The following is a 15,136-nucleotide window of genomic DNA, read 5'->3' on the forward strand; positions in this document are numbered from 1 at the left end:
AGGTGACTTCAGGACCACCCTGGCTACTTCCACAGTCATTATCAAACAATTTTACTGTTTCATTTTGGAGAAATTAGGCCTCAAAGTTGAATTTTTTGCTTTTTTGACACAAAAAAGGTTCTATTACTCAATTTCTAGTGCACAATAACATCACTTTGGTCCACAAGTTCTGACAATACTTGCTACAGCTGACTTTCGGAGCACACTGGCTACTTCCTCAGTCATTATCACACAGTTTTACTCACTCACTTTGGAGAAATTATGTCTTGTAGAACCTGATAATATCATAAATCCCTGATATTGTAATAACCCCAATAATGTAATAAAAAAAATTCACTTGAGTGGACTGAAAATGTAATAAATTATAATGTAATAACTTCCAATAATGTAATAAAGTATTACTGTTCATTATCAGGTTAGCCTTCCATTCGAAGGGACCCACCTGATCATGTAATACTCCAATAATGTAATAATTTAACAGTAGATGACCCATTAGGCCTACTTGGTTTTAAGTGGTGGACATGCATACATTATTCGGATATGCACTTTAGTACATTATTGGGAAGTTATTACATTATCAGGTTTTTATTACATTTTCAATCCACTCACTTGACATTTTTTATTACATTATTGGGTTCTACAAGCCTCAAAGTTTTCTTTCAGCTCAGACTAATGTCTAATACTCTTAAACATCAACAAACCTCCATGTGACAGTCATATGTTGGAATAAATCACAATCACAAGAACATAGATGTTTAAGTTTAAAGTTTAAAGTGAATATAAAATACAGATATCAGATCAACATAGTCTGTGATTATTTATGAAGATGGTCTATTTTCATATACAATATCTTTACTTTTTACAGGATCGAAAGACCAAACAAATCAGTGGACAGAAATAACATGACTGAGGCCTTATTCTTATCCTTATTAGTCCTTATTCTACACGCAAGTGCATCTTGGGAGAGCCTGTTATTGATGCCGGCATACACAGATAATCCTTACAGATTACGTCGTTGCACATTCACACACTCTCGATCTCCACCTGACTATCAGGATCGTTCTCTATCAATCCACCTAAAACTCTCTCTCTCTCTCTCTCACACACACACACACACACACACACACACACACACACAATTGTGTTGAGTGTAACCTGGGTGCCTCAGATGTCTCAGATTCTGTCAGTGTCACCTCCAGAAAAGTAATCAAAGTTTCAGTGATAAGAGTGTTGTGCCATTTTTATGTCAAAACATAAAGTCAAATTTAAAAGATGGCTGTTGAGGCTTTCTGATCCCTTTCTCTTCCACTGATCGAAGGTGATGTTTTAATCCTGGCAAATGTCACAATTCCAGTCACCAGCCTTTGCCTGCTGAAGTGTTGCCGAGTCCATGTTAAGGCACTCCACATGGAACCACCGAAAACATGTGTCACACTGTATCTGTAAAAGGCATTCAAGTATAAATGTTAATTTTCAATCATGATAGATATAAGATAATGAAATTCTACTGTAAGTTTTATTTGTTATTTGCTAGTTTCATTGTTCAAAGACACAATAACAATACATTTTGTCATCTTGGTTATAGCTTCACAGCCTGGTATTTAGGTTGTTGTGTTACACGATTTCGCTGTGTAGAAATACATGTAATGTAACACAATACATAATGGATGTAAAAGATATTGCAAGTTTGACCTTATCATTGCTTAGCATTATTCATGAAAAATTACTAATTCACATAACAATACATTTTTTAACACCGGCCTTTGAAGTTATTTTTGATTATTCTCCAGATCTCAATTTAATGAACACTCCTTTTCCTGAAAATCATGATTATCATTCTGACTAAGGGGTGAAACTCATGTCTTTTTCTTGTCACTTGTCATTATTCTCTGTCCTTGTTGCTTCCATCCACTTTAAAGAGATAGTAGCATTATTTAAAAGTAGGGTTGTATGCTCTACAAATATCCCCTAAGTACTTCAATTGCAGTAGAAGACTCTATGAAATCATCCTGTTACAGTAGCAAGTGAACAACAATGAACAGCGTCATGGACTCTTCACACGAGAGCAGCACACGTCTCGAGATCTATTATATACTGTACATCCACGGTCCAGATGCATCACTGTGAACTGTACAGAATTACTGAAATTATTGTTTATACTTAGACAACTGTTTGCGACTGTTGATGCGGTCTGGGAAATTAAAGGGGGATTAGAATAATGTTGGCGGTTCTAGTGTTAAGAGAATAAAAGGAAAAGGTCAGATCTAACTGCACCCTGGCACTGTTCAGGAGATTACATAGATGTATGTATCATATTACTCTGTCCAGTAGCTAAACTTTTTTTTTTTTTTAAGCCAGAATAAGGCATTTCACTAATTACAATAGCTAGGCCTATAACCTACAATGTGCATGTGTCTGTGAGCTAACCACGTGTGTCAGTTGACCCAAGGTGATAGACTATTTAGCCAATTAAAAAATATTTGTGATGACGCCCTTTATTTAAGCCACATAATTATAATTGAAAAATATGTAGACAATAAATGCAGTGTCTTTTACCCACATAACATTGGAAATTATTTGAAAGCCCCACTTACCCTTTTTTTGCAGCCATTCTTGCAATCAAGTGGAGATCCAGTGAACGTCGTCGTGGAGGTGTCAATTAACAGGGCATGTCATTTGCGCATGCGGTGATGCGTTGGATCGTTACCAAATAACTATTGTGAATTGATACGTTTATATCGATTTAGTTGTTGAAAACAAGCTCCAGATACAACTTTGAGGATTAATTTATCCAAAATGATACAGTAAAAATGTTTAATAATGACTGAGGAAGTAGCCAGGGTAGTCCTGAAGTCAACTGTAGCAAGTATATCTAAAGGGTAAATTAAAAAATATCTGGCAGCCACTTCCCCTTTTTGATTTTGATTTTATTTTATTTTTTAATTTTTTTTTTTTTTCTCTCTCTCTCTCTGTTCCCTTTTATGTTTGAATGTTCCTATGTGGTATGTTTTGTACAGTTTTGTAAAATGATAAACTGTAAATAAAGTATTTTAAAAAAAACTGTAGCAAGTATTGCCAGAACGTATGGGCCAAAGTCATGTTATTGTACAGTAAAAATGGAGTATGAGGCACTTTTCCCGTAAAGAAAAAACAAAAAAACTAGAGATGCAACTTTGAGGCTTAATTTCTCCAAAATGATACAGTAAAATTTTTTGATAATGACTGAGGAAGTAGCCAGGGTGGTCCTGAAGTCACCTGTACCAAGTATTGCCAGAACTTATGGGCCAAAGTTATGTTATTGTACAGTAAAAATGGAGTATAAGGCATTTTTCCTGTTTAAAAAAAACTGAGATGCAAATTTGAGGCTTAATTTCTCCAAAATTATACAGTAAAATTGTTTGATAATGACTGTGGAAGTAGCCAGGGTGGTCCTGAAGTCACCTGTACCAAGTATTGCCAGAACTTATGGGCCAAAGTCATGTTACTGTACAGTAAAAATGGAGTATGAGGCACTTTTCCCGTAAAGAAAAAAACAAAAAAACTAGAGATGCAACTTTGAGGTTTAATTTCCCCAAAATGGTACAGTAAAATTGTTTGATAATGACTGTGGAAGTAGCCAGGGTGGTCCTGAAGTCACCTGTACCAAGTATTGCCGGAACTTATGGGCCAAAGTTATGTTATTGTACAGTAAAAATGGAGTATGAGGCACTTTTCCTGTTTAAAAAAAACTGAGATGCAACTTTGAGGTTTAATTTCTCCAAAATGATACAGTAAAATTGTTTGATAATGACTGTGGAAGTAGCCAGGGTGGTCCTGAAGTCACCTGTACCAAGTATTGCCAGAACTTATGGGCCAAAGTCATGTTACTGTACAGTAAAAATGGAGCATAAGGCATTTTTCCTGTTTAAAAAAAACTGAGATGCAACTTTGAGGCTTAATTTCTCCAAAATTATACAGTAAAATTGTTTGATAATGACTGAGGAAGTAGCCAGGGTGGTCCTGAAGTCACCTGTACCAAGTATTGCCAGAACTTATGGGCCAAAGTCATGTTACTGTACAGTAAAAATGGAGTATGAGGCACTTTTCCCGTAAAGAAAAAAACAAAAAAACTAGAGATGCAACTTTGAGGTTTAATTTCTCCAAAATTATACAGTAAAATTGTTGGATAATGACTGAGGAAGTAGCCAGGGTGGTCCTGAAGTCACCTGTACCAAGTATTGCCAGAACTTATGGGCCAAAGTTATGTTATTGTACAGTAAAAATGGAGTATAAGGCATTTTTCCTGTTTAAAAAAAACTGAGATGCAACTTTGAGGCTTAATTTCTCCAAAATTGTACAGTAAAATTGTTTGATAATGACTGTGGAAGTAGCCAGGGTGGTCCTGAAGTCACCTGTACCAAGTATTGCCAGAACTTATGGGCCAAAGTCATGTTACTGTACAGTAAAAATGGAGTATGAGGCACTTTTCCCGTAAAGAAAAAAACAAAAAAACTAGAGATGCAACTTTGAGGCTTAATTTCTCCAAAATGATACAGTAAAATTGTTTGATAATGACTGTGGAAGTAGCCAGGGTGGTCCTGAAGTCACCTGTACCAAGTATTGCCAGAACTTATTGGCCAAAGTCATGTTACTGTACAGTAAAAATGGAGTATGAGGCACTTTTCCCATAAAGAAAAAAACAAAAAAACTAGAGATGCAACTTTGAGGTTTAATTTCTCCAAAATTATACAGTAAAATTGTTTGATAATGACTGAGGAAGTAGCCAGGGTGGTCCTGAAGTCACCTGTACCAAGTATTGCCAGAACTTATGGGCCAAAGTCATGTTATTGTACAGTAAAAATGGAGTATAAGGCATTTTTCCTGTTTAAAAAAAACTGAGATGCAACTTTGAGGCTTAATTTCTCCAAAATGGTACAGTAAAATTGTTTGATAATGACTGTGGAAGTAGCCAGGGTGGTCCTGAAGTCACCTGTACCAAGTATTGCCAGAACTTATGGGCCAAAGTCATGTTACTGTACAGTAAAATTGGAGTATGAGGCACTTTTCCCGTAAAGAAAAAAACAAAAAAACTAGACATGCAACTTTGAGGCTTAATTTCTCCAAAATGATACAGTAAAATTGTTTGATAATGACTGTGGAAGTAGCCAGGGTGGTCCTGAAGTCACCTGTACCAAGTATTGCCAGAACTTATGGGCCAAAGTCATGTTATTGTACAGTAAAAATGGAGTATGAGGCACTTTTCCCGTAAAGAAAAAAACAAAAAAACTAGAGATGCAACTTTGAGGTTTAATTTCCCCAAAATGGTACAGTAAAATTGTTTGATAATGACTGTGGAAGTAGCCAGGGTGGTCCTGAAGTCACCTGTACCAAGTATTGCCAGAACTTATGGGCCAAAGTCATGTTATTGTACAGTAAAAATGGAGTATGAGGCACTTTTCCCGTAAAAAAAAAAAAAAAAATAGAGATGCAACTTTGAGGCTTAATTTCTCCAAAATTATACAGTAAAATTGTTTGATAATGACTGTGGAAGTAGCCAGGGTGGTCCTGAAGTCACCTGTACCAAGTATTGCCAGAACTTATGGGCCAAAGTCATGTTACTGTACAGTAAAAATGGAGTATGAGGCACTTTTCCCGTAAAGAAAAAAACAAAAAAACTAGAGATGCAACTTTGAGGTTTAATTTCTCCAAAACTATACAGTAAAATTGTTTGATAATGACTGAGGAAGTAGCCAGGGTGGTCCTGAAGTCACCTGTACCAAGTATTGCCAGAACTTATGGGCCAAAGTTATGTTATTGTACAGTAAAAATGGAGTATGAGGCACTTTTCCTGTTTAAAAAAAACTGAGATGCAACTTTGAGGTTTAATTTCTCCAAAATGATACAGTAAAATTGTTTGATAATGACTGTGGAAGTAGCCAGGGTGGTCCTGAAGTCACCTGTACCAAGTATTGCCAGAACTTATGGGCCAAAGTCATGTTACTGTACAGTAAAAATGGAGTATAAGGCATTTTTCCTGTTTAAAAAAAACTGAGATGCAACTTTGAGGTTTAATTTCTCCAAAATGATACAGTAAAATTGTTTGATAATGACTGTGGAAGTAGCCAGGGTGGTCCTGAAGTCACCTGTACCAAGTATTGCCAGAACTTATGGGCCAAAGTCATGTTATTGTACAGTAAAAATGGAGTATGAGGCACTTTTCCCGTAAAAAAAAAAAAAAAAAATAGAGATGCAACTTTGAGGCTTAATTTCTCCAAAATTATACAGTAAAATTGTTTGATAATGACTGTGGAAGTAGCCAGGGTGGTCCTGAAGTCACCTGTACCAAGTATTGCCAGAACTTATGGGCCAAAGTCATGTTACTGTACAGTAAAAATGGAGTATGAGGCACTTTTCCCGTAAAGAAAAAAACAAAAAAACTAGAGATGCAACTTTGAGGCTTAATTTCTCCAAAATTATACAGTAAAATTGTTTGATAATGACTGTGGAAGTAGCCAGGGTGGTCCTGAAGTCACCTGTACCAAGTATTGCCAGAACTTATGGGCCAAAGTCATGTTACTGTACAGTAAAAATGGAGTATGAGGCACTTTTCCTGTAAAGGAAAAAACAAAAAAACTAGAGATGCAACTTTGAGGTTTAATTCCCCCAAAATGGTACAGTAAAATTGTTTGATAATGACTGTGGAAGTAGCCAGGGTGGTCCTGAAGTCACCTTAACCAAGTATTGCCAGAACTTATGGGCCAAAGTCATGTTACTGTACAGTAAAAATGGAGTATAAGGCTCTTTTCCTGTTTAAAATTCATAAGGCCCTGTTAGGTAGGTACACGGGAACACACACACACACACACACACACACACACACGGGAACATGCGCGCGCGCACACACACACACACACACACACACACACACACACACACACACACACACACACACACACACACACACACACACACACACACACACACACACACACACACCTTGCCTTTGTATTATCCGCGTCTTACTTTGAAAACCGGAAGTCATCTCGCTTGGTTCTGAACTAGCGTTAGCTTCGTCAGTGGACTCACCGTAAGTTCTATGATACGGGCGCAGTTCAAATGTTTGTGCGGCTGGCTTGACTCCGCGAGGAAGAACGACGGCTCACTTGACCGCAGTGAGATATCCGCCCTGCCAGGGAAATGATTGGAGCAAGCTGGATGCAAATGAAACAGGGTTTCAGACAGACAAAAGTGGAAAAATCCCTGACACACTGCACAGTTTATTATGCTTCATTATCTGTGTAAACTTTACACTGTAAAGAATAGAATTAAATTTAGATTTATTTTTGAGGAGACTGAAACGATTTGCTGCGAGTGAGTCAGCCTGTTAGTCCAGATGTGCTCATAGATACTAACAACAACTGCACACTTTGCAACAATGTTTTAATATGAGCTATTAAGTAGTACACAAAGTAACGTTAGACACCATTGTTAGACCACAGAAAACTAGCCCTACCTCTCAAAAGTCTGTAAACGATGAACTAACTAAATTTAATCTCCTAGTTATTTTCTTTCTCCACTGTTTATGTTGGTGCTACGCGATAAACGATACATCCAGTTTACCTTTGGACAGCTAATCTTGAAGCCCCGGCCTTTACACACAGATTGGAAAACAGCAAGATAAGAGGAAACTTGAGAAAGGCCGCCGACACCGTTTGTTTTGCACTGCGCCGTGACTCCTGACCTGCAGGGGGCGCTGCGTCGCTGCGTCACTACGTCACTGCGTCACAGACGTGCGGTGTGTCGTCACTTCCTGGCGGGATGTCCGTCTCAAACTAACCGATGAAAACAAAACAACCAGTGAAGCGACTGTGAACAAACTCTTCATGAGCGACAGCAGCGATTTAGTAGCAAAGTGAAGATCAATGAAACAAGGTGAGATAGTTACTACACGTTCATCAGTGCGATCCTATAACTTTATATTATAGGCTAACGTTAGCGAGTATATTACATAGCCTACTTACTGATGTTTGTTTATGTTGCATTAAAAAAGACGGGAACTCAGTCGCCACACTGTATTCTCCCAAAATGTACAATAATTTATTAGAGGATTACATAATAAAAAGACACGGACAACTAGTGATGGTGAAACCGAGGCTTTCTGTAGCACTGAACCACTTTGACAACGACACAGTTCATGGCCAGTTTATGTTGTAACGTTACCATCCGGATGATGGGAGTGACTTTGGATGCTGAAACGTGTTTTTCTGCTGATAATTCAGTGGAGGCGAGGTGAAATGGTCCAAGGATCTCGACACGTTCATTTATTATTTCCAGTTGGTTGCTTGAGAGGGGAGGATATCTGCTGCTGCCACTGCTTCACGCTGCGCATAGGAGACGCTGGGGCTCCACTTCTTGAAGGAGCTTGTGGGCTGGTTTATTAAGTTGTTGCTGGACCTCAGCAAGCTTTTCTTGAGCTTTGACACTTGTTTTGAAGTGTGTCACAATTTTCCTGGCTTTTTGGTCCTGATCTCATTCAGTCCCACAGTTTGATCCATAGCCTTTTTTATGACCTTTTTTGTACTGTAAAGTGTATACTTATTGTTTAAATACAGTGGGTCAAAGGATTTTACTATCTTTTGGTTGTTCTGTTGTGTTTACCGTTTGCTCTTGTCGTAATGTACCTTCTTTTGTTTTGACCTGTACACGCATCTTGTAACTTTGTTAAGAAAGGTGCTATGTAAATACGTTTTTATTATTATTATTTGTTCAATGCTTTAGAAAACTGAGTCGTTAACTAGTAATTCAGAAGTACTGAATTGGTCGTGCTTCTTGGATCAAACCGAGGTGATCTGAAACTGATTGTCTCCACATCTCTGATGAATTCATCTGACAACAGGGTGAACCACACGATGGAGGCTTTGGCACTGAATGACGGTCCTGCTCCTGAAGGCTCTGCCGGCCAGGGGGACATCCTGCCTGTAGACATGCTGAGGTACTTCTTCTTCCACTTTTGATTTAACACTTAACTTTGTTTTTGGTGCTGGTTTATATGATGAACGACACCCCAGCACCAGTGGTGAAGATTCACTCTCCATTCACATAAACACCCATGAACGCATATTAGCTCTTGTTATTATGAGACGATAATTCAGTTTTGGTGTTTTTTGTCAGAATAAGACAGCAGATGTCCAACCAGTGCTTTGAGATGGCAGCACAGCTCCAGGCAGGTATATACAAACACTTTATATCCATTGTATTATGTTTTCATGAAGTAAACACACAGAGCATTGAAATTTAAGTTTCTTGCAACAGGAAAAAATAAGAAATCATGCAGCACATCTGAAGCTGAAAGAGACTTGTGAGTATCTGCATTTAACCCAGTAATGTGGATCTATGATTTAAAAGTAATATTTGAATGAATTTCATGATTTACAGTGTTAACGCAATTTTCATCCATTGTTCCAGACCGGATTACGTCAGTGATCTGGAAACCGTCAAGACAAATCATTTTATCAGTACATTGACACTACACAGGTAAACCTGTTTTGGATCAATCTTTATTTTATGTGATGAGTGCTGTGATTTCTCTGCAAATGGAATATGTGGTATGATTGCATAATGTGATATGCAAGGTGTGAAACTTTGTTAACTTTGACCATTCATTGATTTGACTGAAGAATGCAGATGTGGCACGCTATTGAAGAAAAGCTGAAACACAAAGACTCAGAGGCCGAGTACGTCATTTGAACATACTGACACAACTCATACATTTGTTTTGTTAAAACCTTATTTTGATGACAGTTTGTACATTCTGCTTTTTTTTAAGTGAGCTGAAAGCCGTGAGCGATCGCTACATGAGTCTCTGTTCACGTATAAAAGAAGTTCAGAAAGTAAGTAGCCTCATCATCCAATATGTCCATCATTCAATCATTGGTCTGTTGTCTTAAAACTAGTACTTTGTGCATTATTAGTGTCTTAATATCTCTGCAGGCCCCAGAACATGTACATATTTTATTATTAAGAAACTAATTGGCATGGCTCATTTGCTTTGCACTTAAATGCACATTATGTGGTTATATTTTATGTGCTGGTTAATACAGATTTATTTGCAATAGTTGGTTAGATTTGAAATTAGGAAGTTACTCACAAATTAAGGCAATTATTTTTACACCTCATTCGGTCAGGAATCAAGAGCTCTTCAAGATGAAATTACAGAGATGCAGAAGGACAGACTTGGTATGTTCTGTAGTTTATTTCTTCATTTTGGTATGGAGCTTTTCCTTGCTTCATGTCTACATTAAAAATGACTTATGGTATTTAAGTTTTTGGTGAACATCTAATTCATTGTTTTAACTCTAATGTTTTTTTCTCGCAGAGCTGAAAAGACTCACACAAGAGAAAATGAAAGAGATGGAAGAGCTGAAGTCCAAGAAAGAGCAACCAGATGATCCAGATGCAGAGAAGTACAGAGCAGCGTTGGAGAAAGGCCAAGCCAACCTGGAGAAATATAAAAAGATGGTCATCATGACACAGAATGTCCTCAGGGTAAATTGTACAGGAGACACACTATGTTCCAGTAAAAGTTTCAGAGATGTTTACTGATGTCTGAATGTGTGTGTTTGTGTCCAGGGCATCCTCTTGGCTTTTAAAGTCAACTGGCTGGACGATCCTAAACTGCAGGACATCGTCATGACACTGGAGGAGCTGCCTATCTCTGACTAGACGATTCATTTCTTTGCTCGTATTTATGTTTCTGTGTTGTTTTGTAAAATAAATCAATACATTTTTTAAAAAGAAACCGAGTGAATCCTTTTGTGACAGCAGTGTCGATGACATCCAGCTGCCGCTAGAGGGCGACACAGACGGCGAAGAAAAGTTTCAGAGCGACCCCCACTTCCTGCCTGAGAAGAAGAAACAGGAGCTCACACGTGTTTCCACGGACTAGACGGATATATTTTCCAGATAGAGTTTCAAACTTGGGCTTTCTGGATATTTATTGCAATATAACGGGTCAAAATGCCGAAGGTAAAGGCCGAGAAGAAGACCAGGCAGCACCAGGAGGTGAAGAACCAAGGTCAGTCTGAGCCGAGTGGTTAGCAGCGCTGCTAGCATGACACCAACATGACGGTCGGTCGGTCGGTCGGTCAGCTGCTGGAAGAAGAAAACGGGCTTTAAACTAACAAGTTCACCGTAAAGTCGATGTAAAACACTGAGCAGCTGTAAAGTCTGTCGCCTCACCTGGTTTAACACCGCACCGTGACGGTCACTGTGGCGCAAATGACGACGTTATAGGTTTTGTTTACATGAGTTATAAAGGCTCAGCTCGTTATAATTTTCATGGGATACGTTCTGTCACCAAAATTTATTTTCCTTTATTGTTAACTTGATTGTTTTTTTTCCTTTTGCTTAACTGTTATTATACTGTCATATAATTGTAACTTTACTGTACTGTTACTGTTGTAACGAATGTGAGCTGGACAGACTGAAATGTTGTTGTTGCTACAACTTTAGATAAAGTTGGGGGAAAAAAGACGTTCATAATGATTTTACCTGACTGGAAAAGACTGACCACTAGTGACAACAAAGTGCTGAGTAATGTCCGGTTTGTTTACAGTGTCTAATTGGCCGTAATATTTAAGAATATAGTCAATTTTGATTATTATTATTATTAAAGTTACATTTTACAGTGGAAAAGGAAATGGGATCTAACAGTTTAACAGTGACTTGTTTTATTCATTACCAGGCCAGTTTACAGTGTCCTGTGTGTTGTGTCTTGCAGGGATCATGTTCAACACCGGCATCGGCCAGCACATCCTGAAGAACCCTCTGGTTGTGAATGGGATCATTGAGAAGGTGTGTGTGGTGCTGATGCAGAGCCATTTTACATGCACCTGGTTGCTAACACACAAAGGCTTTATCTTAAAGACAAATCCTATATGCTGATTATGGTACACACAGTCTAATCTGTGGTTGTGGCTGAGCTGGCATGTGTCATGTTTTCAGGCTGCGCTGAGGCCGACAGATGTGGTTCTGGAGGTGGGACCTGGTACTGGAAACATGACGGTTAAACTGCTGGAGAAGGCCAAGAAGGTCAGTGTCAAAAGGTGCTGTCTGGCTCCAAGTTAAGACAGGAAAGTGAATAATAATCCAATGCTACACTACATCCAGATATGAAGGGTCAGAGGATGAGATAAGAGCACATACCATATGGGCATTGTCTGCACTGAAAGCAGTTGATCGCTGGTGTAAATCCCGCTGAAGTTGGTGTCCTGTTCAATTAAGGATGAGATCATTTTCACAGATAAGAATGTAGTGTCTCTGGTGCATCATAATTAACATCTACCCAGATGAGATGATGATGTAATGCGTAGTTTCAGGATAACATTTCTGTCTGACATCCTGACATCCTCATTATTTCCCAACTACTGTACACATACAAATGAGCAAGTCTTCAATTCATTTTAACAACCTTATTATTACCCTTTGAGAAATACTGCTGCATCTTTTTAATGGCTTTATATACAGTTATTTGGTAATTAATCATTTCAGTCGTTGTTGTCACTGATGCATAAACAGTAATTGATACTTTTGCAGGTGGTGGCCTGTGAGTTGGATTGCAGATTGGTAGCTGAACTTCAGAAGAGAGTACAGTGCACGTGAGTTGACAACCACATCTCTGCGCCATCACATATTTGCACAGTTTCTGCAGTTAAATAGAAAGTTAATACATGATCTAATAAAAAGACACTGTTGTTTTTCTTACACAGACCCATGCAGACCAAACTTCAGATATTAGTTGGAGATGTATTAAAAACAGATCTACCTTTCTTTGACGTCTGTGTGGCTAATTTACCTTATCAGGTAAAGACACATTTTCCACCATTCTTCACACAGTTGGTTTCATGATATCATTTATATCATCATTTACCCAAAACTAGAAATTTCTCAATGTCTTGTGCAGATTTCGTCACCATTCGTCTTCAAGCTCCTGCTGCATCGACCTTTTTTCAGGTAATAAAGTAAAAAAAAATACTTTTTTTTTTTTTTTTTTTACTGTATGCCTTTCATGCTCTCAGCAGCTCTTTTGTTTTGCATTTGTTCAGGTGTGCCGTGTTGATGTTCCAGAGAGAGTTTGCCATGCGACTTGTGGCCACACCTGGAGACAAGCTGTACTGCAGACTGTCCATCAACACACAGCTACTGGCTCGAGTAGACCACCTCATGAAGGTCGGTGCTGCACCGCCTGATGTTTGTCTATCACACTAACGGCACCAGTATTAATGTTTCCCCTCCTTTTATCAGGTAGGGAAGAATAATTTCCGTCCTCCTCCGAAAGTGGAGTCAAGTGTTGTCAGGATAGAACCGAAAAATCCTCCCCCTCCAGTGAACTTCCAGGTGAGGTCTAATAAATAAAAAAAAAGCGGTCAGCACTGTGATGAATTTTTAGATGTTTAACGCAGTTTTTTCTTTTTCTCCTGGGAAGGAGTGGGACGGCCTGGTCAGAATAGCCTTTGTAAGGAAAAACAAAACCCTCAACGCAGCCTTCAAGTGAGTCCCTGCCTGCTGCAGACGCTGCCACTCTAACTGAAGCCTCCTCTGTTCAAAGAGCGTGCTCGGAGAGACGATCATGTTGATGTTTTGTCACTTTTAGGTCGACTGCGGTGGAACAGCTGCTGGAAAAGAACTACAGAATCCACTGCTCTGTACATAATGTGGTGAGTGTATATCCCAGTGTATGTACATATAACAAACATACACATAGACTGTATCTCTTATATTAAGCCAGTTTTAATGTGAAGGCTTGTGCTTCACCTTGACAGGAAATCCCACCAGACTTCAGCATCACCAAGAAGATTGAGAGCGTTTTACAGGAAGTTGACTTCAGTGAGAAGAGAGCCAGGTCCATGGACATCGACGACTTCATGGTGTAAGTTGAACATGTAGGATTTATGATTTCTTGTATTGCAAGGCAAGTTTATCTGTATAGCCTATTTTTAAAAACAGTTTGTCTCAAAGGCCTTTTTTTCCTCATCCCCAGACTGCTCCATGCATTCAACTCTGCTGGGATCCACTTTTCCTAAACTGCAGAGAAGACTGACGAATACAGCAACAGACTCGTAACTCTGTCTCTAACCGCTTTTTGATGAAGGGGCTGAAGTTAGTGGTCAGATTGAGTGGAAAGAGAGAGACTGTCAGACTCAGCTTTCCTCTTGTGGAGATAGGTGCGGATGAAATTAATTTCCAGTGTTGACATATTTGGACAAAATATACAGAGAATATTGGAGGGTGCATTTAAAGAGCTCATATTGAGTGTCCTGTTTCCCCCATATATGACTGCGCGTGGACAATTTCTGGCAGATGGAAACAGTATAAGGCCGTGCTGTTTGAGGGTATGAGGGTTCTTCATTTATGATTGCAATGATCTGTAATGGATGATTATCTTATCATTCAATAACTATTCAAAATGACCTACTTATGGAAAAGTAAACATTTGATACATGTATCTTTGAGTGTGTCTCTCAAAATAAATTCAGATTGTCCACAGGTGTTCTTTCATGTCACATCTCTTTTTCCAAGCTAACACATTTAAATTCATTATTTTGTCTATAAAAGCAGAAAATATGTTCCAGAAGCATTCATAGTAATTATGTGGTACAGTCTCCATTTGGATCTTTTTCAATGACAGCCAGGGCTGCCGGTCTGTTGAAGAGACTGCAGATGTAGTTACTCACTATGACCGCTAGGGGGAAGCCAACACGCTGTGACTTTTGCCTCCTGCGGTATCAAGGCAACCGTCGACAGATCAGCGTTTCCTTTGCCCTTTCACAATAAGACGTCTCGATAGGGCAGAACTCCCACACTTTGTAGAAACGACACCTTCGTTAATAAGGTAGGAAAATGTTTGTTTACAGTCTAAATAATGGCATCTGCAGATCAATGCTACTATTACAGCTGTATGAGAGGATGATAAACAAACCAAATGTCTTAATTGTGCAGGTTTTTTCACAATAGGACTCCAGTTGCAGCTGCATCGACATGTCAGGTAAGAACTGGTTTTACACTTTAAACTGTCACATTCAGGACCCTTTTACACCTCTCACTCTCACTTCATTTCAATCTCCCACTGATGTCTATGGAGTGTGCCAGGTAAATTGAA

At 38.8% G+C, this 15,136-nt stretch overlaps 2 protein-coding genes across 2 annotated transcripts; both read left to right on the forward strand.

Annotated features, from left to right (window-relative positions):
• Positions 1-8,592: 8,592 nt before the first annotated feature.
• cenph (centromere protein H) lies at positions 8,593-10,767 on the forward strand. Its single transcript, XM_085788182.1, has 9 exons — positions 8,593-8,971; positions 9,151-9,206; positions 9,292-9,337; positions 9,445-9,513; positions 9,657-9,713; positions 9,806-9,869; positions 10,164-10,215; positions 10,355-10,524; positions 10,609-10,767. Exons 1-9 carry the CDS (start codon positions 8,856-8,858, stop codon positions 10,699-10,701), a joined length of 723 nt encoding a protein of 240 aa, XP_085644308.1. The 5' UTR covers positions 8,593-8,855; the 3' UTR covers positions 10,702-10,767.
• Positions 10,768-10,871: 104 nt separating this feature from the next.
• dimt1l (DIM1 dimethyladenosine transferase 1-like (S. cerevisiae)) lies at positions 10,872-14,539 on the forward strand. The gene is made up of 12 exons (XM_085786992.1): positions 10,872-11,053; positions 11,759-11,832; positions 11,983-12,069; positions 12,574-12,635; positions 12,747-12,840; positions 12,941-12,990; positions 13,083-13,206; positions 13,282-13,374; positions 13,463-13,527; positions 13,631-13,694; positions 13,800-13,906; positions 14,018-14,539. The coding sequence occupies exons 1-12, from the start codon at positions 10,996-10,998 to the stop codon at positions 14,058-14,060; spliced, it is 921 nt and encodes a 306-aa protein (XP_085643118.1). The 5' UTR covers positions 10,872-10,995; the 3' UTR covers positions 14,061-14,539.
• The last annotated feature ends 597 nt before the right edge of the window (positions 14,540-15,136 follow it).

Source organism: Trachurus japonicus, chromosome 9 (assembly GCF_045865225.1).
Source record: "Trachurus japonicus isolate A0001 chromosome 9, Traja_1.0".
Lineage (NCBI taxonomy): Eukaryota > Metazoa > Chordata > Actinopteri > Carangiformes > Carangidae > Trachurus > Trachurus japonicus.

What these genes read in the sequence shown, in the direction of transcription:
- cenph (XM_085788182.1), top strand. Translation starts at nt 8,856, where the DNA reads ATGAATTCATCTGACAACAGGGTGAACCACACGATGGAGGCTTTGGCA. An exon ending in AGTACATTGACACTACACAG is followed by an intron (nt 9,514 to 9,656) that starts GTAAACCTGTTT and finishes ATTTGACTGAAG; the next exon opens with AATGCAGATGTGGCACGCTA. An exon ending in CACAAAGACTCAGAGGCCGA is followed by an intron (nt 9,714 to 9,805) that starts GTACGTCATTTG and finishes CTTTTTTTTAAG; the next exon opens with TGAGCTGAAAGCCGTGAGCG.
- dimt1l (XM_085786992.1), top strand. Translation starts at nt 10,996, where the DNA reads ATGCCGAAGGTAAAGGCCGAGAAGAAGACCAGGCAGCACCAGGAGGTG. An exon ending in CCAGGAGGTGAAGAACCAAG is followed by an intron (nt 11,054 to 11,758) that starts GTCAGTCTGAGC and finishes TGTGTCTTGCAG; the next exon opens with GGATCATGTTCAACACCGGC. An exon ending in TGAATGGGATCATTGAGAAG is followed by an intron (nt 11,833 to 11,982) that starts GTGTGTGTGGTG and finishes TCATGTTTTCAG; the next exon opens with GCTGCGCTGAGGCCGACAGA.